The sequence below is a fragment of the Barbatula barbatula genome (assembly GCF_947034865.1).
Source record: "Barbatula barbatula genome assembly, chromosome: 3".
In the NCBI taxonomy this organism is placed as follows: Eukaryota; Metazoa; Chordata; class Actinopteri; order Cypriniformes; family Nemacheilidae; genus Barbatula; species Barbatula barbatula.
In genome coordinates, this window is record NC_136764.1 from 18885151 (window position 1) to 18907523 (window position 22373).

General features: G+C 36.7%; 4 protein-coding genes across 4 annotated transcripts; 1 reads left to right on the plus strand and 3 right to left on the minus strand.

The window, feature by feature from the left end:
* Positions 1-59: 59 nt before the first annotated feature.
* On the minus strand, positions 60-5777 carry trnau1apb (tRNA selenocysteine 1 associated protein 1b). The gene is made up of 9 exons (XM_079453790.1): positions 5606-5777; positions 4945-5042; positions 4665-4764; positions 4204-4256; positions 3970-4101; positions 3429-3548; positions 1959-2196; positions 1830-1875; positions 60-847 (listed from the first exon to the last, which is right to left on the minus strand). Exons 1-9 carry the CDS (start codon positions 5639-5641, stop codon positions 705-707), a joined length of 966 nt encoding a protein of 321 aa, XP_079309916.1. The 5' UTR covers positions 5642-5777; the 3' UTR covers positions 60-704.
* A 237-nt stretch (positions 5778-6014) lies between these two features.
* Positions 6015-7302, plus strand: mrpl34 (mitochondrial ribosomal protein L34). The gene is made up of 2 exons (XM_079453792.1): positions 6015-6129; positions 6648-7302. The coding sequence occupies exons 1-2, from the start codon at positions 6077-6079 to the stop codon at positions 6961-6963; spliced, it is 369 nt and encodes a 122-aa protein (XP_079309918.1). The 5' UTR covers positions 6015-6076; the 3' UTR covers positions 6964-7302.
* Positions 7303-7308: 6 nt separating this feature from the next.
* ano8a (anoctamin 8a) lies at positions 7309-14740 on the minus strand. Its single transcript, XM_079453791.1, has 17 exons — positions 14388-14740; positions 13028-13138; positions 12543-12675; positions 12312-12450; positions 12121-12217; positions 11900-12016; positions 11450-11577; positions 11168-11329; positions 10837-10989; positions 10609-10735; positions 10428-10483; positions 10260-10334; positions 9482-10111; positions 9021-9212; positions 8776-8907; positions 8548-8658; positions 7309-8458 (listed from the first exon to the last, which is right to left on the minus strand). The coding sequence occupies exons 1-17, from the start codon at positions 14404-14406 to the stop codon at positions 7835-7837; spliced, it is 3006 nt and encodes a 1001-aa protein (XP_079309917.1). The 5' UTR covers positions 14407-14740; the 3' UTR covers positions 7309-7834.
* A 2416-nt stretch (positions 14741-17156) lies between these two features.
* Positions 17157-20263, minus strand: plvapa (plasmalemma vesicle associated protein a). The gene is made up of 5 exons (XM_079451990.1): positions 19790-20263; positions 19218-19290; positions 18380-19092; positions 17686-18178; positions 17157-17568 (listed from the first exon to the last, which is right to left on the minus strand). Exons 1-5 carry the CDS (start codon positions 20174-20176, stop codon positions 17516-17518), a joined length of 1719 nt encoding a protein of 572 aa, XP_079308116.1. The 5' UTR covers positions 20177-20263; the 3' UTR covers positions 17157-17515.
* Between the last annotated feature and the right edge of the window lie 2110 nt (positions 20264-22373).

Below are 22373 nucleotides of genomic sequence, written 5' to 3' on the forward strand. Positions count from 1 at the left end.
GGACTCAAGTTACCAGTTTCAAATCTGAACTAATAAAAACAATTACACAAGGAGACAGATGAGACTTCACATCAATTTATTAGGTTAATCCTCGACAATCTCAATTTGTTTTCTTAGAAAAATATTTCAGCAAAGTGTAGGCTTAAATAAGAAACTTGCACCCACATTATGCAATTTAACATTAAATGTTCATTTCTGAGGGTCTCCATGTTGTGTACTCCTGTACAAGCAAGAATTGGCAAAAGTGTGTTCTTCAATTTTATGTGAGTGTCTAATTTAATATGCCAAAAAAAATTAACCCCACCTTTTGACCAATGCTTCAAAATGCATAAACCATCAGTGGCTTTTTATCAAGAAAAGATCCTTATTTGGACCACATAAAATAAATACCCACAAAGCATGCTTACATGAGCATTCACAGCAAGGAAAACGTTTAATAAGGCAAAAGGCAATGCTTCCAGTTTAAAATGGCAATGGTCAATAGTTGCCATCCCGAATAAAATAAAAACATTCTGTACAAAAAAATCTCAACTACCTCACTATGAAAAACAAAGACGATGGACACGCATGAAAAGAAACATTTTGCCTGCTGGGTTGAAGTTTCAAATAAAAGGCGAACAAGGGAGAGAGAACTTGCTCAGAGCGCTATAAAAAAGGCATGTTTTTGTAGAACAATCCTATAGAACAATACTCGTTTCTGACAGTCAGTAGCCATTCATCACAGGAATTTCAGATGTGACACTGTCCAGCGGCTGCCAGTGGCAATCCATGAGTGAATCATAGAGCTCTTCGCTTCGCTCCATGTACTGCCTGTTCAACACCTCCACATCCACCTGTGGGTTTGGATCTGAGGGAGAACAACAACAATTGTCAAAATATGGGAATGTATATATTGTTCATCCATCTTTGTGAGCTGATCCTAGTCACGATTTTTGTTAGTTAGCTGCACGATTCTGGATAAATTGAGAATCTTGCGATTCTTTTGCGATTCTGAACAGTGTTGGGTGTAACTTGTTACTAAGTACTTAGTTACTGTAATTTAATTACTTTTACCTTAAAAAAGTAAAGTAAGGGGTTGCTGTTATTTTCTCTGTAATTTAATTACAGTTACTTCAGATTTAATCGAACTAAATACTGTGTAATGTATACAATAGTGGAATTGACATTCAATTTCAAAGTCTAACTTTAAAACGTACACATTAATGTATCTCTCACATTTGTAATACTTAAGTCAGGTAATGAGAGAACTTTATGTAGCTGTATATGATTTATTTGGATGAATTAAGAGTCGTTTCATGTCTACCCTTGATTCACTTAACTAATCAAAGTGGATGTAGGATATAGAAAGTAATTAGAAATCAGTAACTAAATACTTTTTGGAGAGCGTAATTTGTACAGTAATCTATTTACACTATTGAATATGTAATTAGTAAGTAGTAATTAATTACTTTTTCAGAGTAACTTACCCAACACTGATTCTGAATCACGACAAAGTAATACATCATTATCAGAGTTTCTGACAAAAATTTTTTTTAAAAGGTTTATTTAGGTACAGTAATATTTAGAACTTAGCTTCAAAATGATAACGTATTTCATGGTAAACCTATAGTTTGTATATAGATATGTTGGACAACTTAATGAAACGTTTTAATAAAGGCTCTAGGATTTAATATTAGTTGATAATATAATTGTTTGATTTTCATTAATGAGATTGTGTGGGTGTTTGAATCGATATCGCAATATTTTAATGATTAATTGTGCAGCTCTATTGGTACTTCAGGTTAACTATCTTCTATTGGCTAAAGAGATGCAATGTAAACTAAAATAACCTTCGGCAGGGTCCTCCTCAACTTCCTCAGTGGCGTCTTGGGACTGCTAAAGCAAAGAAATAAGTCAAAAGTTACAGAAGAGAAATGGTTTGGAATGAGAAATGAAAAAAAAATTCCAACACAATATACCTCTGTGGATCCTTGCATGTCAGAGGGAATGGGGGGAATCCCCACGGGCGGGGGCGGCCCCATCATCCCTTGTGGGACTGGAGGGGGGGTAGCATAAGGGTTGTAGCCGTAGTTGTAACTGTTGTACTGATCATAGCCCCACTGTGGATAGTAATTGTTGTAGGGTTGTTGATAGTATTGCTGTTGGTAGTTGCTGTTGTAAGTTTGATTCTGGTTGTGGTAACTGTTTGTTTTGTTGCTGTAAAAAAAATTGGGGATTTTATGGTTAAACTAGACTTTACTGTTCACATAAAACTTTAACAATAAAATGAATAAAGATGAAATAATAAGGATAATAGGGCTGGGCGATATGGCTTAAAAAAAAAATCTCAGATTTTTTCACAACAAACCCGATTTTCGATTTTAATCGATTTATTTTTTCTATTTAAAAACAAACTACAACTGACAAAGAAATTGCTCAAAACAAATGTACTCTTAATTGTGTTCTGATTTTCCTTTATGCAGTTTAATCTAAATTTCCCATTGGGGCATAAGTGTAACAGGAAACAAGCCTTAAAACATGCTTATAAACGAGATGGCAGGTGAAAATGTAGCTTATAAGTTTTCTAATAACCTCAAACTTACAGTGACACAATGCACCTTCAAAATAACTTAAAATATGAAAAAATAATTTAATTGTGTCCCTTTTTGGTCAAATAAATGTGGCAAAAAATGACTAAATTAGATTGTACAAAAATACATACAGCCGTGGTATTCATAAAGTGCAAACAAAACTTTAAACAGTTTTCCTGAATCCCTGAAATTGTAAACAAAATGAAACATCTACATCCATTACTTTAGTTTCAACATTCTTCATTTACACATTTTTAGCCAGGAAGACAAGCCTGTCTACTACCTCTGGCTTGAGGCATGCCCGGTTACATGTAACAATGCCCTCTCCCACACTGAAAAGCCTATCTGATGGGGCACTTGTAGCAGGGACAGACAAGTGTTTTTTGGCCAGATTACTGAGCCTTGGGAAGTTTGGTTCGTGACGCTTCCACCACTGCAGTGGATCAGTGTCTGGGTGTGCCGCTACCCTCACAACAAAATCCATGTCGCAATTAGACGTGAGCCGCTTGCCAGAAGCCCCTCCCATGATGCGAATTTCACTCACGAATGGCGCGAATTACACGCGCAAATGGCGCGAATTACACGCGTGAATGAAGCGAGTAAAATCAAAATGTTCAAGCGTCCAACTACTCGCGAATAGCGCGTTTTATTTGCGCAACTCGCGTTTGGTGTGAGCACTCGAGAGCGTCGGTCGTAGAAGTTAAAGAGAAAACCGATTTTCATTAAAAAAAAAAATCGCCCTAAACGTCAAATTCGAGTTAATCGATAAAATCGATTTATCGAACAGCCCTAAAGGATAATATTAAGGAGGTTTCAATCCAACAGTTAAACTAACAAAGTACAAAAACTCAAGCATACCCTTTGTTGACAGCGATGCTTATTCTGATGGGTTTTCCTCCCAGGCCTGATGCATTCTGGAACTCCTCAAGGGCTTTCTTCTGTTCGTTCTCGTCACTAAACTTCACGAAGCCGTACCCCCTAGATATTTCAAAGAACTAGATATATCAGCATCTGCTCTCTTACTCTTCACACACCTCATCAGACAGTATATGCATATTTCAATTAATTTGATGGTAAAACTGAAACTTCTCTTTTACTTTTAAAATGAAGTAGCATCACTTCAATTGTGAGTTGCTCTTGCTTACCCTATATGGGGAAAACAATAGTTTTAGCAGATTTGTAACAATGGCAATCACGTCCATGTATTGTCTGGCCCTTTTTAGGAGAGGAGGGCAAAGAGTACTGACTGAAAATAAACTTCAAATAAATGGTGTCAATAAAAGGCCAAGTGTTTGTAAACCTTCCGATTTATTACCACTTCTGTATTGAAGGTCAAACTGTTAAAGAAAGCCAAGAAGAGTTATGGCTGCATGAATCTGACAGTGAAGAGCTTGCATACTTGGAGTTCCCATAGGGGTCAGTGACAACTTTGCCTCCTTTGCATGAAGGGAATTTTTTCAAAAAGAACTGATGAAGCTGGAAGTCATCCACTTCCGATGTAAGATCTCCAACAAAAACAGAGAATTCTGGGCTGAAGAAAAGGTGAAAGAAACGCCACAATTAGATGATATTGCTTTTGATGAACAAATGAACAAAACAGCTGCTGGGTCGCCTAACACAAGATCAAACATACCCAGGCTCTGGCCTCTTCCCATACGTTGCAAAGTTCAGCTTGAATTTCCTGGGCTGAAAAGAAATAACAATTAAGCAAATAATACAACAATTTGCCTGTAGTAAGGGCTTAATTCGCCTACAAGTGTCATATTAATAGATTAAAAATGCATTATTATTTTCACATACCTCCAGCAACCAGTACTGGCTTTATCCCATTCGTCAGCTAGTTCCTAACAGAGTTTATTCACCAGCTTCAAACAAAGTCATTTTTTAAACAGGCTCAACCACCTCCCTTAGGGAAGAAATTGAGCACCGCAACTTGCCCATCACTAGTAATGTATAATGAGTAATAAATAACAATGTCCGCAAAGGTGGTGGCCATGCTGGTTTTATTTCTATAAAAATCTATATATTAATATTTGAAGTCAAATGTAGATGACAAAACTACACAATTGGATGGTTGCAAGTGTAGCATCTCACCGGATTTGATCCTGGAACCAGCTTCCCATTAAGCCTCTGCACAGAGCGGTCAACACTGGCCTCATCTGCCAGCTCCACAAAACAGTATCCCGCAGACCCTCTGAGGAAACAATTTTATGATCTTAACACAAACACCATAGCCGAGCAGTTTTAGATAGCATTTCTAAACATTATAGATAATACATCAACATTGTTAAAACTACAGTATGCGTATTAATTCATAAACACACCAGAAAGCCTCTGCAGCCCTAAAATGAAGAGAAATAAAACATAATTTTACCCAGTAAGTCTGTGTGTAATAATTTTGACATTGTAGGCAGTCTCCCCCATAGTGCTGAAAGCTTGCTTGATGAAATTTTCATCCATGTATGGATCCAACTGCAAAACAAATATGAGCATTAATAACCTGTGTATCTTTCGGTGAAACCACACATTTCCCATCGTTATAAACATAAAACACATGGCAGCTTTTGACTCAAAGGGGAAGAGAACAGCAAAGTTTAAAAGAGTTCTGCGTCACATTACGTTCAAAGAGCACCCATGCTTAACACTCGCTATTAAATTGATTTGAAAAATCACATTCAATGAAAATGATATTTTGTGAGTTAACACGGTAAGAAAGCAATTGGTTCAGTTTCACACATAACGACTTCCATGCAAATTCCAGAGGCCTACTAAAAACTCGAGAAACACGGACACAAAACAATTAAGTTAGCGTAATCTCAAACTAAATCTACTTCTTTTCTTATGAACGTTGTGTAAAGTTCGTTCTCTTTTATTCCTGCTTAGCACCTAGTTTTGTGAGTAACGTTATTCGAAAAAGAACTTTCGGTCCTGCTGCTTGCGTAACTTCGAGCTTACGTTAAATCCGCATGCTGCGATTCTCTCATATTTATCTTACATAATTATCGAAGAAAAGCTAACAAAAACGAAATACTTACATCACCCATCCATAAACTTGTCATTCGGTTAAACATCTTGCCGGCTGAATTGGTCGCACCACCGAGGTTTCTGGAATTGATGTAACACGGTTTGTTTTAGATGTTGCGTGGTTAAGCTAACAGAACGTTTAGTGAAGCACACTTCCGCTTCCGGTTGAGCGACGTTTCTTCCGCAAACCACTGAGCTGAAGTATTTTAATCCTAATGTCTAGCGTTAGTTCGGACCGAGATTTTCAGTTACATTCAATCGGTGTTCACTGTGGCAATCCTTATTATCTATACTTAAAAACCCATGCCTTTATAAAACGTATACAATTAAATCATGCAGTGCGCGGCGCAAATTGTATTCTGCATTTTACCTCGAGGGGGCAGTCATATGAAATGTTCTGCCTATCGCATAGTAGATGAAGAAATACGTGACATGCGATGACTTTGGTCTGATTTTGATGGTAGAAGCTCGTTCAGAGGAAAATGAACGCATTACGAACATTTTCGCGCTTTTCGGGGACAACAAGCTTGTGTTGGTATGTGGATACAATCATTTCTTTAAAACAAACTACGCTCTGATATGGTAGTTTTGTTAATCTTTAGTTGTTTGGGGATTTAGCTTGCAGCTCAAGTATAACATCATAGGCGAAATTATAGATTACAGCGTAATGACTTCACAACATGAGTGCAATCTGATCAAACAGTTCATTAATGAAATAAAGTATTTTCATTGTTTTAGTTATATTGACAGACTTCAAATGTATACATATAAATATATATGCTCCTTTATATTTGCCTACCTTTAACATTTGTCATGCAAGTGCGAGAAGTGTAAAATTATTAACCAATTAATTTCAGGTTTAAGCATTGTCATTCATTCATTAGCTGCTCTGCCACTCAGTTTTTAAGCATATTGATTGATACGTGTAAATGATGTATTGAAAATTGTCCTTAAATACAGGTCTTTGAGAAATTTGCAAAGATATTGTCACACTATAATGTGAATTCACAGATGTTTTGTACATCATATGTTTACATTCTGGTTAAATTTCAGGAGGAATGGCACTCCCTGTACAGTTTTCAGCTGCAGTCAACAACGCTCGATTAGTTCAGTGCTTCTATCAAGGACAGGGCCTGAACAGAGAATTGTCCAGGGAACACTGAGATCCAAAGCAGAGGGAGCCTGTGTTTTCCAGCAACCGCTTTGGCACTATCAGCAGGTCCGTACAGGCAAACGTGGAACAGAATATCAACCAAACAACATCAAACGGAAGCGGACCCATGGCTGGATCAAAAGAATCAGTACTCCGGGTGGAATCGAAGTTATCCTGCGGCGAATGCTCAAAGGACGAAAATCTCTTACGCATTGATACTATGTACTGGACGGCTGATGAAATACTTTTGAAATGGATTCTCAGTGAATTCCAATAAAGCTGTTGGTTAGTATTTAACGTTTTGAAAGAAATGATTGAAAAGGGATATTTGAACAGATCACATTGAATAGATATCAGATTTATTTAATGGACATACTGAATTTAATGCTCTAATCCTTCTCAGTATAATTTGAAATGTATTAGTTATTATGGTCATGTTATCAGCCATGTAGTCTGATGTATGCAGTCCATTTTGCATGGCATACGCATAGTAATGAAAGCAATCAATTTGGGCAAAAATGTACATAACAGCAGTTTATCAAATAAAAACGACTTTTCTCTAAATGTTAGGTACTGTACTTTATTTTCACATTTTAGTGCATTTTTAAGCAATTGCATGTGCATATATTATTGCGAATGCAGAAGTATAAAATGAGCTGTGAAACAATCTGAGTGCACCATATACATGTATTTTCACAGTATTTCTTCATTTTATTGCATTATGTGTTTACTCTGCTATTTAATTCAAGATCAGCAAAGATCATGCAATCTGTATGGATTAAGTTATATGTATCTAATTCCTGTAACAAAATAATGTGTAGAAAAATAGAAAATCTATTCTTTTTTTATGGTATATGCTCGATCTATGCTCATTCAAACTTTCTAGCTTTCCTGTGCCGGTGTTAATTTTCATGCAGGGGCTATAGCATGCCTCCTTCTGAAAGATAAACATAAGATCTCGGATTAATATAAATCATTATTATGTGAAAACTATGGCGTAATAGTTTGACCACTACATGGTTGTTACATTCAAGCAAATGTTATGCATCACAGTCAATGTTATATATGCATTGAGTAGTAACATCCTTCACTGTTTTTTTTTTAAAGGATTATTGTCAAAGTCTGTATTCTCAACCTCAGAAGATGGCAGCTCTTCTGACCAAGGGGTTTGGTCAAGAATAAGGTGTTGTGTATTGCTGGCCCTAGAGGCATCTGCTTTAGCTTGCTGATCAGAACCAGCACCAGTACACATGTTGTCTTTTCCAAAATTGAAGAGTTTGCCTGGATTGAAGGATTTGCTGGGAGACTGTGATTTCTCTTGGCTCGTGTGTGTAGCTGCTGGCCCAGATGTGGCAGTGGCTTCCTTTTTCACCTCTTGAGACTTGAGGAATTTAAGAAAACCTGGAAGTTTTGCCTCACCACTCGTGGGAGAAGTGGTAGAAGTGAATTTACCCTGAAGTGGGATTATCTGTTTAAGTTTCATGACATTATTGTTGCCCAAAAGGGAGCTGGGTCTCTTGAGTCTATCCCCAGTGATGAATTTGGCCCCTGGACTTTTATCGCGGTGTTGATCTTCACCTCCACTAAGATCTGACCTTTCTTGTTCGCTGTCTTGACGTGCCAGTTCCTCTGCCATTTTTTTATGCTCTTCTGCTTCTTCGGTCTTTCGCCGATGCTGCTGCTGGTGCTTCTGAGCCAGACGTTCATGTTTCTGACAAACAACAATGAGAAACAAAGACAGAATGATTCAAATAATGTTTGCTCGTGCTGAACATTGCCTGTGTTGCGTGGTTGTGCTACCTTGAGCGCTTCCCTACGTTGGTATTCCAATTTGGCCATCTCATCTGCCACCCAGTTTGGAATATCAGGAATTGCAATATGAATTACATATTTGAGTAGAATGGCAAAGTGCTGGGAAAGAGTAACAGTACATTTAATTTACTTTGATATCTTTCAAATGTTTTTACTACTTGACACAAAGAAGCAGTTTGTTTTTTTCCTGTTAAGGATATGAAAAGTCCTTTTTACCTCTAGTACTACAACAAAAACAATGGCCATCTCAGGGCTCAGCCAGGGGAAGAGTCGTTGTAGCTGTCCACATTGGCCAATAAGATAACAGTTCACAATTATTGCAATCAGACCCATAACCTCCATTGCGGTCTGTTCACATTTTGAGGACAAACAAACAGAAACAAGTTCAACAATATATGTATATGTCAAAGAATATATGCTCTCAAATATTTATACCAAGAAGTCTGAGTTGATCACCTGACCTGCCATTGTCCAATGTTCTGTACCCTTTGCCCAAAAGGTCTCTGGAGACCAGTGCAAAGTTTTAAGGCATCGCTACGTATCTCTACAATATTGTTTATGAGGGCACACATGGCTGCTAAGGGAAATGCAGAGGAGAAGAGCACCACATAGCCAAACTGTATGAACATCTCTTGGTAATCTTGGAGAGTGTCCTGCAGGTCAGAACAAAATAAATAATATTTTATTGTAAAATGATGTAAAAAATAAGAAAATAACCCTGATCATATATGAGAAGATGTTGGGTGTCTTTATTGACCACTTAAGACTACTATTGCTGTACATTTAAGTAGGAGCAGCCCTTTAATGCTTCTCTCTCTCAATGAGTAAAAAAAACGAATTCAATTATTTTATAATAGTCATGTATTAACAATAACATCAGGTGATTTTTCTGACGAACTGAGATTTGTGGACTAGCACAAACCTCGTAAATTAGCATACAACTTTCAATCTCTGTTTGAGTCAAAACAGTAGATTCATTCTCCTCAGGAGGGTCCATCCAAGACATTTTCTTGTCCACACTGTCGTTGTCTCCAGATCTAGTCTTTCTCCTCGGAGCCTCCTGCGGTTTACTCATAGTTTCGTAAATTTCCTTATCAATAACATCATCATCATCACACATGTCAAATATAGAGGATGGATCCATTCCTTCCTCCACAAGTGTAGGACTGCCATCTTCTTGCAAGCTCCTTTGTTTTGGTGTTTTCACAACTCTTTCATTGTATTCCACCTTCTCAGTGAAACTGACCTTCCTTTGCTTTAGACAAGCATCCTCATCCTCTGTTTTGGGAACTCTGTAGCTGCCAATTAAGCTCTTCCTTTCTCTCTTCTCTGATTGGTCTGGAGACGTGCCACATTTATTTTCATCTGGTCGGGCTTGGCAAGTCAGTCGTATTCTTTGGACTATCAAATGAATATATTTCAAGAACATAGTGCGAATTAAGTCCCATAAGGTCCTAAGAGCTCCCAGTTTATGGTGCTCATAGAGATAGGGCTGTAACACTTCTTTTATATTTTGTAGAAACTGTCTGAAGATCAGCAGCGTAGCCAGCATCTGTAAATAACGAGAATTTAATTAATAATAATTAATAATAAATAATTTAATTAATAATAATAATTAATATTTAATTTATGAGAAGAATGTTCATTCATAGGACTTGACAAATTTAACATTAGTCTGACTTGTTTACTGTATGTATTACCTCTTTCAGCCGCTCCATATCTTTGAGATAAAATCCGATGTAGAAAAGGCTGAGGTAAGAATTTATGAACTGAAACTTTAAAATGTGACAAAACATAGAAACATTACTGACACAAACAATTCCACACTTAGGAAATATTTGATGTAAAGATAGACTCATTAGACTTACAAAAACTGTCTTGAGGATGAGATTATTATCGTATGTGCTCTGAAGTCTGTAATTTTCTGTTTAAAATGAAAAAGTTGTCATTGACTGTAAAAATGATGAATGCTAAACAAGCAATGACAAAAGAAAGATGTGTTTAAAACATCAGCATTGTCTGAATAAATTTGACTGAATTCAATCTCACCCATATCATTGAGCCAGAGAGCTATTTTCTTGTACACTTCATCACATACAGTTACAGTTATAGCCAGAAGAATTTTAGGAATAAATCTACACATGCTTGGCAACTCTTTTGTTTCCATGACAAATTCCTGCAAAAGATGCAACATGTAGACATATGTCATGAATCCTATATATGTGCTAAAACCTACAAATATATGTTTTAAGAATAAAAAACGAATCTACTACTTACGTGAAGTTCCAGGCAGACAAACATGAGCAAGCATACAAAGCCGAGACAGAGGATGCAGATGGGAAAGCTGACCAACCAGCAGAACATGCTTCTCTTCCAGGGTGGATAGAAAAACTCTTCAGATCCAGTCACTGGACTGCGACGTTTAACTCCCTGATATACAAAGCAAAATACATGTAAAAAATGCCGATTATAAAGTAGTACACAATTTTATATATTTATCAGACGTAATCTAAAACATACCTGATAAAATGGGGTGAACTATAATGTCCTTTTAAACAGGCGGAAGCCATAACTAGTGACAGATAATGTGTAAATGATGCCACTGTACCCGAAACTGTGGACGTGGCTCTTCCAGTGACTCTGCAGGCGTGTCAAGTGTGCCCCATCTATACGCCAGTTCTGCTCCCCGACGCTTCCATCTCTCCAGGAAAAGTGTTGCCCATATCACATTGAAAAGGGCAAACACCACACAGCAGATATCCTGGCTCGTCTGCATTTCATAAAGGTTTGTTAATAAAAAACATGGCTCAAAGCCAACTGAACATCATGTTCTCTTTTTATATTTACATTCTCAAGGTGTAGGCCTATGATATCAAGAAAAAAAACCTGCCTGATCAGACTCAGCAAAGATCCAAAGCAGAAAGCCAATCACTGCTGGGTAAAGCATAGAGTTGGTGTAAAATCCCAACCATGCAAAATACATTGCAATCTTCACCCCAAAATAATCATAGATGTCATCTGTCAGAAGCAGAAAAACAAAAACATCAGGCCTAATCTGTTTTTTAAACACGCATTTTTAAGTCTGAGGGGGGTGTTTCTAAAGAAATCGGCTTTGGATGAAAACCAACATAACCAGTAAAATGAAAGTGTGATACATTTGCACAATACCACATGCAGTGTCTGGTGCTTTGTATTCTGAATTCATACAACAGAACTTAATGTGTGTTAGTGCCTTTCAGTCCACACGAAATGAAGAAACTAGATACACAAAACGCTGTTTACGAAAGGAAGTGCCTCAGTTGAATCAGATTACTTTTAAACACACCAGCCATCCTCTCACCTAGGGGTTGTTTCTCGCAGACTGCCTGAACCCAGGATGTCATCAACTGGTTCAGAATTCTCTGCTCATGAATAGGAAACATTTGAAGAATTACACATCTGGCTAAAAGCTCTGGTACTAGAAAAGGATACACACACAACAACTTTAATCAGATAAAAACATAAGCATTTCTGAACCTAATCTTTTTTTGTGAAAGTCAAAAGATATATTTAAATATCTACTGATTGGTTGACCCTCCAGGAAGTGAATATTATGAAGGGCTTGGCCCTGTTTGGCCCTCAGATTGTCCAGCCAATATTTGATAATACTCTGACGCTCCTAAAAACATCAGAGAAGCAAATCTTAATAACATTAAACAGGTGGAACATCAAACAAAGGCTGTGTGAGAAGGCAGATGACGTGGAAGACTGACCAGTGACGTGAAGAAACACAGCTCACTCTCTATGTTCTCGTAGATGTCGTCCTCTTCACAGGAAAACCTGTGAGTGCCGCCTCCATAGCGTTGCTTCACTGCCTTTTGCATGCCCATCTGCTCAGCTCCACGTAACAAGCTTCAGAGAGAAATGAACCATCATTCTGCAGTTTTATTTTTGTAAGACAGAGTGACCATCTGTCAAATGATTCAGACATTTCAGGCTCTTACTTCTCAAAGGTTGAGGTAATGAAGAATGCATAGGAGTGAGTCTGTTTATGTTGCCGAATCTGGATTCTGATTTGTGGAATCCCCAGACGGATTTGGTTAAGTAACCATAACAGCGTATGGTCATCTGTGGTGTCTGTGAAATAGATGATAAATCAGATGATAAATTTTAAAACAAACTGTATATACCATCACTTGCGCTTCTAGCTATTTTGGGCCCTATGAAAGGAATATGAAATTGGGCCCCCTACTTCACCAAACAAACAGGAGAGTTGTGTTATGAGCTCACCTGTCTGCGTAATGCCTTTCACTTCTATGCAAAATCTTTTAATAACACATTTATAATTTCTATTACATTACTACTAGTACTATTACTACTAGTGATGCTCCGACTAAATATCCTAAATATACTAATAAAACAGATCTCTGGGGGATTGCCGGGCCCTAATCGTCCTTTTACTTTATTCACTCTCCCTTGTATAGCATACCTGGGAATGTTAAAACAATATCACAGTTTTCAGCCGGTGCCATTGTGATGCTAGATTTATGCCTCATTAGGTACTGCCTGGCATGAAAGAGACGACCTCTGAGCAATTTCTCTGTGGTTGGGGAAAGGAGACATCAATGTTATTTTCACAATCATTGCATTATATTTGTGTAAAAATCATGACATGATTTTTCAAACTTTAGTTTTTTCATTTAACAAAAACAAAAAAGTATAGGGCTATTTACAGTATATCTGTATGTTGTCTACATATTGTAAAATAATTTGCGGCCAGTATTGCTGGCTCCCGACACCTCATTTTAATGCTGCCTGCTTTGCCTAAAAGTTTTTTTGGATACAAGCATCTGATCAAATAAATGTAAATCTGACCACTGAAACATCTGTTCACACCATCACAAACCACTTTACATTTATATTTTAGTTGTCATCCACATCAGGTCAACCCAAAGTCTTAAAAAAACCAAAGCCTATTGTTTAACCATTGACATAAACGATGAGAAGCTTCTACCAGTATGTTGAATTGTGGAACGTGTCACTAAAACAAAATAAGAAGATTGGTAATCTGCCCAACAGTTCTAAAAATGATATCATTGTTCAGAATTGTCTATTATTTAATGTCATTAGGTAAAACATAGCTTGTATGGAATTGCAAAATCTAAGAAGTTTTTTGCAAGAAACAGGATACAATGTGCGAATATAAGCTGTCAAACTTGTGCCCACAGTGTCACAGAGTGTGCTCTTTTTGAGTGGCAGTTGAGTTACGTGTGAAGATAAGTGAAGTACTTTTGAGATCTAAAATGATTTACTTCAGCGGCCTTAACCAAATGTATGCGTAAAGGAATGAAAAAGGATGCTAAGGTTGCTCAGTACGCAATACCGATTGCAACTCTATTGCTCAAAAGAATAAAAGAAAAAAGTCACATGCAGAAAAAAGGAGGAACTAGTAAACAGAGGTAGCATAGCATTTATGAAATTCACATGTTCTATATAACCCCTGTACGCTGTCTAGAGTTTTGCTCAGATAGCATAGGGTTATTGAAGTACAAATATGTCGATTAGATAACGAGAAAAACGTAAAATGACAGATATTTTCATCGATAGGAAAGGCATTCTTAGTGCATTGGGTGCGTTTTAAAGAGCTCTTCTATACAGTATATCAAACCTCAAATGATGTTGAGTGCAAACTCAATATTCAGCCACCAAAGGCAAGGCTATGGATTCGTGTTATACAGCAGGGTTACCGACCGAAAACACTGCCATATACCAACAGTCAGATGTTCCTGAATAACATGAACAATCATATGTTAAATCGTCGACATGAAGGGTAGATGAGTGTCACTCACCCAATGCCGCTGAAGACATTGTGTATGATACTCGTTGTGATCTGCTCTATGAATACGTCAGCTCTGATGCTGCTGGTGCTGAAACTGACCGCACAGCCAGGTCTAGCCAGCTGTCCCAGCGCCGATGTCGTTTACTGGATGCAAACAGGTGCAAAGCATCCAGTGATCCCATAATAAGTTGTCAACTACACGTTTGCGTTGATCATCCGTGATCTCCTCACCGGAGAAAAGCGCGTTTCAGCTTCAATGTATCCATGCCCGTAAGCTGTATTATTTCGCTGTGCTTCTCTGTTTAGTTTGCCTGTGTTGTCAGTTAGTTATGTGCGCCATCTGCCTCATGTTGGCTGTGACATAACGCAACGCGAGGTGCATAATTCATAGATGCTCAGAAACAGACCAATCAGCAGAGAGATTCAGCGAGAACATTACACCGGTGGAAATTCAGTAAAGGTGTATACAAATATGGCTGTTTTTGACGTAGATCAAAATATTAATGGATCAGCATTAAAACATACAGTTGGCAGTGTTACCTTCAATAACAGTTTTTGTATCTAAAAATATTACAAAAGATTTGCTTATAGCCAATTATTCGTTTTTGTGACACAGACGTTAAATGTACAGTATAGGCCTATATATTTCAATGTTTCACACACGTAAACATATAGACTTTAACATTAAATGAAAACCATACCGTGCAATGTCAAGTTCCGTGTATTTTGACAAAAATAAACGTCAAGTATTCATTGTCTCCTAAATAACACTAAATAAAACACACAGCACATAATAAATAGCACAGCTTCCTTCTCTATTCCATTACGTGGCATTGTAAATAAACCAAAAACAAACATTGATAGTTCACCCAAAAATGTAAATGCTTTCATTATTTGATCAAGCTTTATGACAACAGAAGATATTTAGAAAAATGTTGGTAACCTGGCCGCATTGGCTTGCATTGTATTGATACAAAACCACCAAGACATTTCTCAAAATATCTTATTTTGTGTTCCACATGCAGTCATATACAGCTCTTGGAGGACATGAGGATAAATAAATGATGACAAAATGCTGAACAATTCCTTTCAGTGGAACGTTTGCAATAGTGCTGAAAGCCATCTAGTGGTCGTTGGGATTTATACATTTTGTGTCTTACCAAAAATGTTCTCCAAAACAGTTGTGCTTTTGTTCCACAAACCCTTGATAAGTTTTTTTTAATTCAATGCCATGCTGCAACTCAGCACTGTTTAGAGTGTATCATTACTCCTTTTCATTTAAAGGTCTATTTTCTATTCATCATTTATGTTTGATGTTATGCTGTTTTCATAACTCCAAAAACTTACGTAACACACAAATGGCAATGTGTAAATGTCATCAAGAGAAATCCTTTGCCCTCTAATGGTTTAACCAGAATGGTGGTCATTAAAGGTCCAAGCAAATAGGAAATGCAATTAGGCTTGGGAATGTAAGATTAAGGAGACAAAAGGTGATGGGTTCTGTGACCTAGGTAGGAAGAAGGTAATAATAATAAGCAGAAATGCGTTTCCTGATGGAGAGCGCAGTACACCTTGCTTATTTTTAAAAGACTCCTCCCTCAAAAATATCCTGTTAAACTGGGTCATGCTAAAACAAAAAAGGAAAAGAACAGGTGAGTGAATCGGATCTTCTCATAATTGGCGTTTCCTGATTTCATAATCAGGAAAAACATCAGAAAAAGTCATTTCAGGTCAGAAACACCAAAGCCTCTGGGACTTAACATTCCACATCAACATACGACAGTATTGCATTGTGTTCTGTAGATGGCTTTGTATCTTGTGATCTTTCTTGTGGTCAAGGTCCTGGACGTCAGAGCTACCAAGTACTCAGTTTACCCACTTTGAGAACAGGAGATCAGATGTCTTAAGTGGAAAATCACTTGTGTCAAACAAAGGATATCCTTTAAGCAGGATAGCAGGCATCTGTGACGCCCCTACATATTAATTGGCGCCCTGTGTCTCTGCTTCACTTTTTTTCCTATGCTTTGTCTTATCCACATTTGGCATTCTTGGTGACAGGATATTTGTTGACACGGGAAACCATTTAATTGTTTTACATTATGCCAGTGCCACACTAAAATTAACAACGTTCAATTGTTAGCGAATTGGCCACATTTGAGGTTGTGATCCATCTCGAGGTTGCTATTATTATTTTTCATTTCATTGTATTTTTCATCTGTGCATTAATGTTAGCCCTAAGTCTCAGCTTCCTGTACAATGTTTGAACGATAGCTTAGCTTCACACTGATATGGATTTGCTTTGGTTAGAGAGTGGTTCTGTTTTAAATAGTGCTTCCCATTGACGCAAAACAGTGACAATAGTCTGCAGGTTAGCCAGAGCTATTTTAAGCGTATGTGAGATGAGTCTATTGTAATGTCATTGATAGTTGCATGGCCAAGTATATACTGTACATTTTTCCGTCTAAGTATGATACGCATGTTGTTTGGAGACATTGTGTTTGCACAATTATAACAATGTAGATGTCATTTTAACTAACAGTATATAGATTTATTTGGCACATTTCAACATATCCTATATTCATTGCATGTTTATTTTTATTTGTAGCAAACTTTGTATTTTTTATTTCAAAGTGTTGGTTTGGATTACAAGTTAACTCCTGTGTGTTTGCTAACTTGACTTATATTCTGCATGAAATATGAAACTTATATATTATGAAATTTATATTCTGCAGAATATATTGGAAATTGTTCATTTAATTCAAATTAAAAACTGACGACATGGTATATTTCACTTTTATTTTATATTCAGGTATAATGAGGGACATACAGTATAAAAATATTTGACTTTACACTAAAATACTGCCTAAAAGACAATGCCCAATTGTACAGGTAACTTATAATTTCAGTTATTTTTTTCTATAAATATCTTACAAAGTATATACAAGCATAAATGATTTTAACGCACAGAAATCCACTCTATATCACGATATATGATTAATAATAACAATAATGTTCATGTTGAAAATGAGTAAAAAGCCTAACATTAAAGACTTGCAGGGTACATTTTTACTGAGTACATTGAGATTTTCAATCAATTCATACATCAGTCTTTATATACTGTAGATGATTTAAACTCTCTTAAGATGGAACTGAATAACGATGCAGCTCCCGCAGATGGTTGCTTATCTGTGCTGTAAACCAAATACAAGAAATAATGCATTACCAAAACTACGATAAAAAATGTAAATGACATATTCATGAACTGATTGGAATTTGTGTTGGTAAGTGCAAACCTTCTCCTGCTTTACCTTGATTTAACAGTGCACTGTCACTCCCACTTGTTCTTCCTCCGCCAACACTCATCCCAAATCCAGGTGAGCCAAAACCCACACCTGCTGCCCCTGGTTTGCTCACCCCAGCTCCACTTGATGCAGCGCTGTTGAATGCTTTTGATCCAGTTCCACTTGATCCTATACTCCCAGTTGAGGTTGCACTTGATCCAGCACTACCAAATCCTGTTAATCCTGTTCCAACTCCACTCAAATTACTTGTCCCTGTCTGGCTTATACCTGTTGTACTTGATCCTGGCCCACTCTGAGATGTGCCAAATGATCCTAAACTGCCCCAACTCATGCTAGACCCAGCACCAAAATGACTGGGAATTCCTGACCCTGTGGAGCCAGTTCCTGACCACCCTACACTGGGCCTGCTCAGTCCAGTTGAACTTGGTGCGGATCCACCAGCACTTGGTATGTTTGGCATACCGTATGGGTTTGGCCCAAATGAAGTTCTCATTGGTGGCTGAAAAAGTTTGGAGAAAATAAATACATTTATTACAGACAGACAGTTATGTTTACAAATAAATCAGTATATATTAGTTATACGTATTTTCAAAAGGAAAAATGTGAAATAATTTTGATATACTTATTTTTGTTTTTAATAAAAAGTAAAGCTTTTACAACTTATATATTGTATATTGTATAAACTAAAAACCAATTTCACCTTACAGCTGGCAAGTGAGGTGTTGAGAGTGTTAACCATATCCTTAAGCATTTTAATGTCTTTTTCTTTCACAGACAGAAGATCTTCTTTCAACCCGTTGTCTCCTTTCAATTTTTTACTCTCCAGCAGCAGTTGCTTAATGTCTTGATCATGCTTTAGTTGAATCTGCTCAAGAACCCTGCGATTCTCTCGAGCCATCGCACTGCGATTCTGATTGCACCAGTCAGCATCCTCTCGGAAACGTCTGTTCTCTGTCACGTATTTGGAGTTCTCACCGTTAATTCTGGTGAACTGGTTCCCCACTACGTCCAGATACGACTGGAGCTTGTTCTCAACTTCACTTGAAAGGCTGCTACAGTTTTCTCGAATGTTTTCGAGTTGAATTTTTTGCTTATCACACGTTAGCTGGAAAGAAATGTGTTTCGAAAACAGGTCGTCGATTCTTTTGAGAAATTCTTTGGTAACATTGGGGATTCCTTGTAAAGATGTTACAAAATCTTCTTTGCACTTCTTTTGATACAGACCGAGCTCCTCTTGAAGATAAGCCTTGTCTCGTCTCAGTTCAATTGCCTCTAGATGATACTGATCCTTGTCTTTGTTGGAGTTTTCTAACTCGGTTTTCATGTAATCCATCTTCTGAGTGAAGTTTGCTTTGACCAGCTTTAGCATTTCTTCAGACTGCTGTAGCATAAGTCGCAATTGTTTGTTGCTTTCTAGAAAAAGTACAATTTCTCTATTATTTATAAATGTATTTTATTCAAGAAATTCAATTAACTTTGTATAAGACTGCAAACTAAATAATTTTTTTTATAAAGAACTTTCTAAAGAACCCTCTCACCATTTGGATCCGGACAGAATGTAGGAGTAAATGAGCGAGCTTGAGGTATTCGTTTCTCCATCTCACACTGAGACTGTAAATGCGGAGTACAGAAAAATGCAAAAACTTTTTATGTTAATACTTTACATGAGTGGTTTCCAACTTGGAGATTCACAGCGCTGTACATTTAATCTCCTTTATACTCTTGGTTAAGTCTGACATTTTGCAGAAAGAAAAACTACAAAAATAGTCAAATAGTCTACACCAGTTATCAATAGAACTGTCACAGAGATCCGGTGACGAGAGACTCTTAAGCTGATATAGACTCTTTCTTAAGCTGGACTTACACACGCTACAACATACACACATTACAAACATTTCTGCGTTAACTTATGTCATTTATGCGCACATCAGAGATGTATGTAATGTCTGTATGTTGTCACAGGATTTCAGTGACAAGAACCGGTACTGATTTTCTTCGCATTGCAGACGTCTTTGTCTATAGAAACAACATCATACAGAAATAAACTAATAAATCAAACTTTTTTATCCATAAAAATTCAATACAGTATGAAGAAATATGTGATTCTCACCGTTTTTATTTGTATGCTCCTTATTGTTGCAAATGAAATATTTGCCAGTCTGCGTAATTCAAACAGATCTTTTTCATTGGCCTTCTTGGCAGTAAGAGTGAGGTTTAAGTTTTTCGTCAGGTTCTTTTCCTTCTCACGGAGAACGTAATTTTCCATGGTGAGTTTGCTCACACTTTGGTCCAACTCTTGCAGTCGCTTCTCCTCCACAGTGTGCTCGGGTTGTCCGTACACCAGAAAGAGCACCAAACTCGCAATGATCAAAGACTGGATGAGCGAGGAAAAAAAGAAGACAATTCTCATGTAGTAACCGCAGCTCTTGCCTTTAGACTTGTGTATCTTCTTGGCAGCCAAGCCAAAATTGGCCTGAGAATAACTACCGTTGTACATCACTGCTTATAAATGAAGACTCCTCTGCTTTTTAACCTGACTCCTTTACAATGTAGAAATGTTTTGTTTAAACATCAAAGTTGAAATGAGAAGCTATGAGCTTATATTGTTTTCCTGCACCTCCCATTGCATGACACTCCCCTGATCCACCCCCATGGTCATTTCAGAGGTCACAACAACACCGTGGTGGCTCAAACTGTACATTGTTTTAGCATCTCCTGCCAAGACAGATCATTTTGTTTGACATCATGTTGGCACATGACAAACCACATGGTTTTTGGTTTGACTACGTGCTGTTTTGAACAGATCTGTGCTTATGACTACACCGTTATACTTTTTAACATTATAAGACATTATTCAAAAATAGTTTTTATGTTGATATATTGATATTATATATTGATGTTATGTAACAAAATATCTAAAATATCTCAGATAGACTCAGCAAGCATCAAACACAACATTCTTTTATGGTGTCTAAAATTCTTCCTGATGTAGTTTGGATAAGGGTGTGGTTTGTTTGCCTTTAATTAAACATTACACTTGACCGAAGCATTTTTAAGTTTTACTTGAAATATCATCTCAACAACCCCAAACGTTGATGTTTTATACCGTAAAATTGTAAATGTGTTTGTAAAGTTGTGAATTAAATATGGCTATTCTCCTGATATATGATCGTCAGAGAATATAATGAAAGCGTTTGGCTTTCCTGCCAGGAATTGTTGATGTGCCAGCCCGATTCCAAGAGGAAGCAGTAATTCATAGCTGTGTCTCAGAATGACAAACCGAAAAGGTACTGTCGGGACACTTCTTAAGTAAACTACTGAACAAATGAAGGAAATCACCAATAAACACAGATGTATATGCATTTGCTTACATTATCAAGAACTAATCGTCCTGTTTATCTGTTTCTAAAATACGTCTGATGTTAAAATTATCATCTAACAAGACTGTGTTCACACAGTGTATCACAAATGCTTTCCGGTTTGCCAATTAAAGTGCGCATTACGTCATTAACGTTAACATTTTCGCATTTATATTAAGCAATTGAACTGGCAAAACCTAACTTGACTTGTGAAATAACTTAATTTAATAAGTGAAAATATTGAATAAAATCATGTTTGACAAATGACATTGTTAAGTTGTATCGTACAATTTCAAATGACTGAAGTTGGTGCCTTTTAATTTAGATGTAGACTCAAATATGACATGTTTGCATGTCTATGTATTTAAAGCTTATATAAATTACAGCCAAGGTTTTTCATGGACCACCTAACAGCCTATGGACTTATGGGTTTTCACTTCTGGGTTTCTGTCATGCACCAACAAGACTTGCTTTAATTGTCACTAACAGTAACTTTAACTAAGAGGCTAAAAATATGCATTCAAACATCTGAAATGCATTCATTGAAATGCCCTTTGACTGATTCTATCTGAAATATGTTGTCATTAAAACTTCAGGGTGTCTCTGTATATACATTTTCATAAGAGACAGAATTGTACATTTTTTTAAATGTTACATAACCATTTCAGCTGACAGCTGAAAACTCACCACTAGATGGGAATATTTCTTGGAAACATCATTGCTCTGCATTGTCCATGAATTGCTCATTTTGGACATACAATGTACAATACAATTTTGGACAAATGTACAGCTCACAAAATATTATGTTAAATATGTTAATAATAGATATAATAAAAAATACATATTTTAACATATTAACTTTAACTTTAAAATAACAGATTTAAGAATAAAAGAAAATTCCACAAAACAATGAAACAATAAATTCAAGTTTGGGTATTATGATGTGAATTAAAAAATCTCAAATTAATCAAAGCATATTATGATCATTTTCAATGTATCACCTAGAATTTGCACAAATATTTTCTTGCCATTTTATCGTCAAAGTAATCTATTTCAAAAACAAATAAAATAATAAAATGTTTGTTTTATTATGGAAATATATAATTATTAATAATTAAATTAATTCTGGGCAGTTCCAACAGAGAATGAATTTGTTATGAATATATTGAACCATCTGTTTATATTTTACTAAACTCTTGTTGATAGACTCTAAACATAAAAAAATGTCAGTCTATGAACACATTTTCTATTTTAAAAAATGGAAATAAACATGCGACATGGATGTGACAAAAAGAGGACGCAGTTTTTGGGAGACAACAAACTTTGTAGGATTTC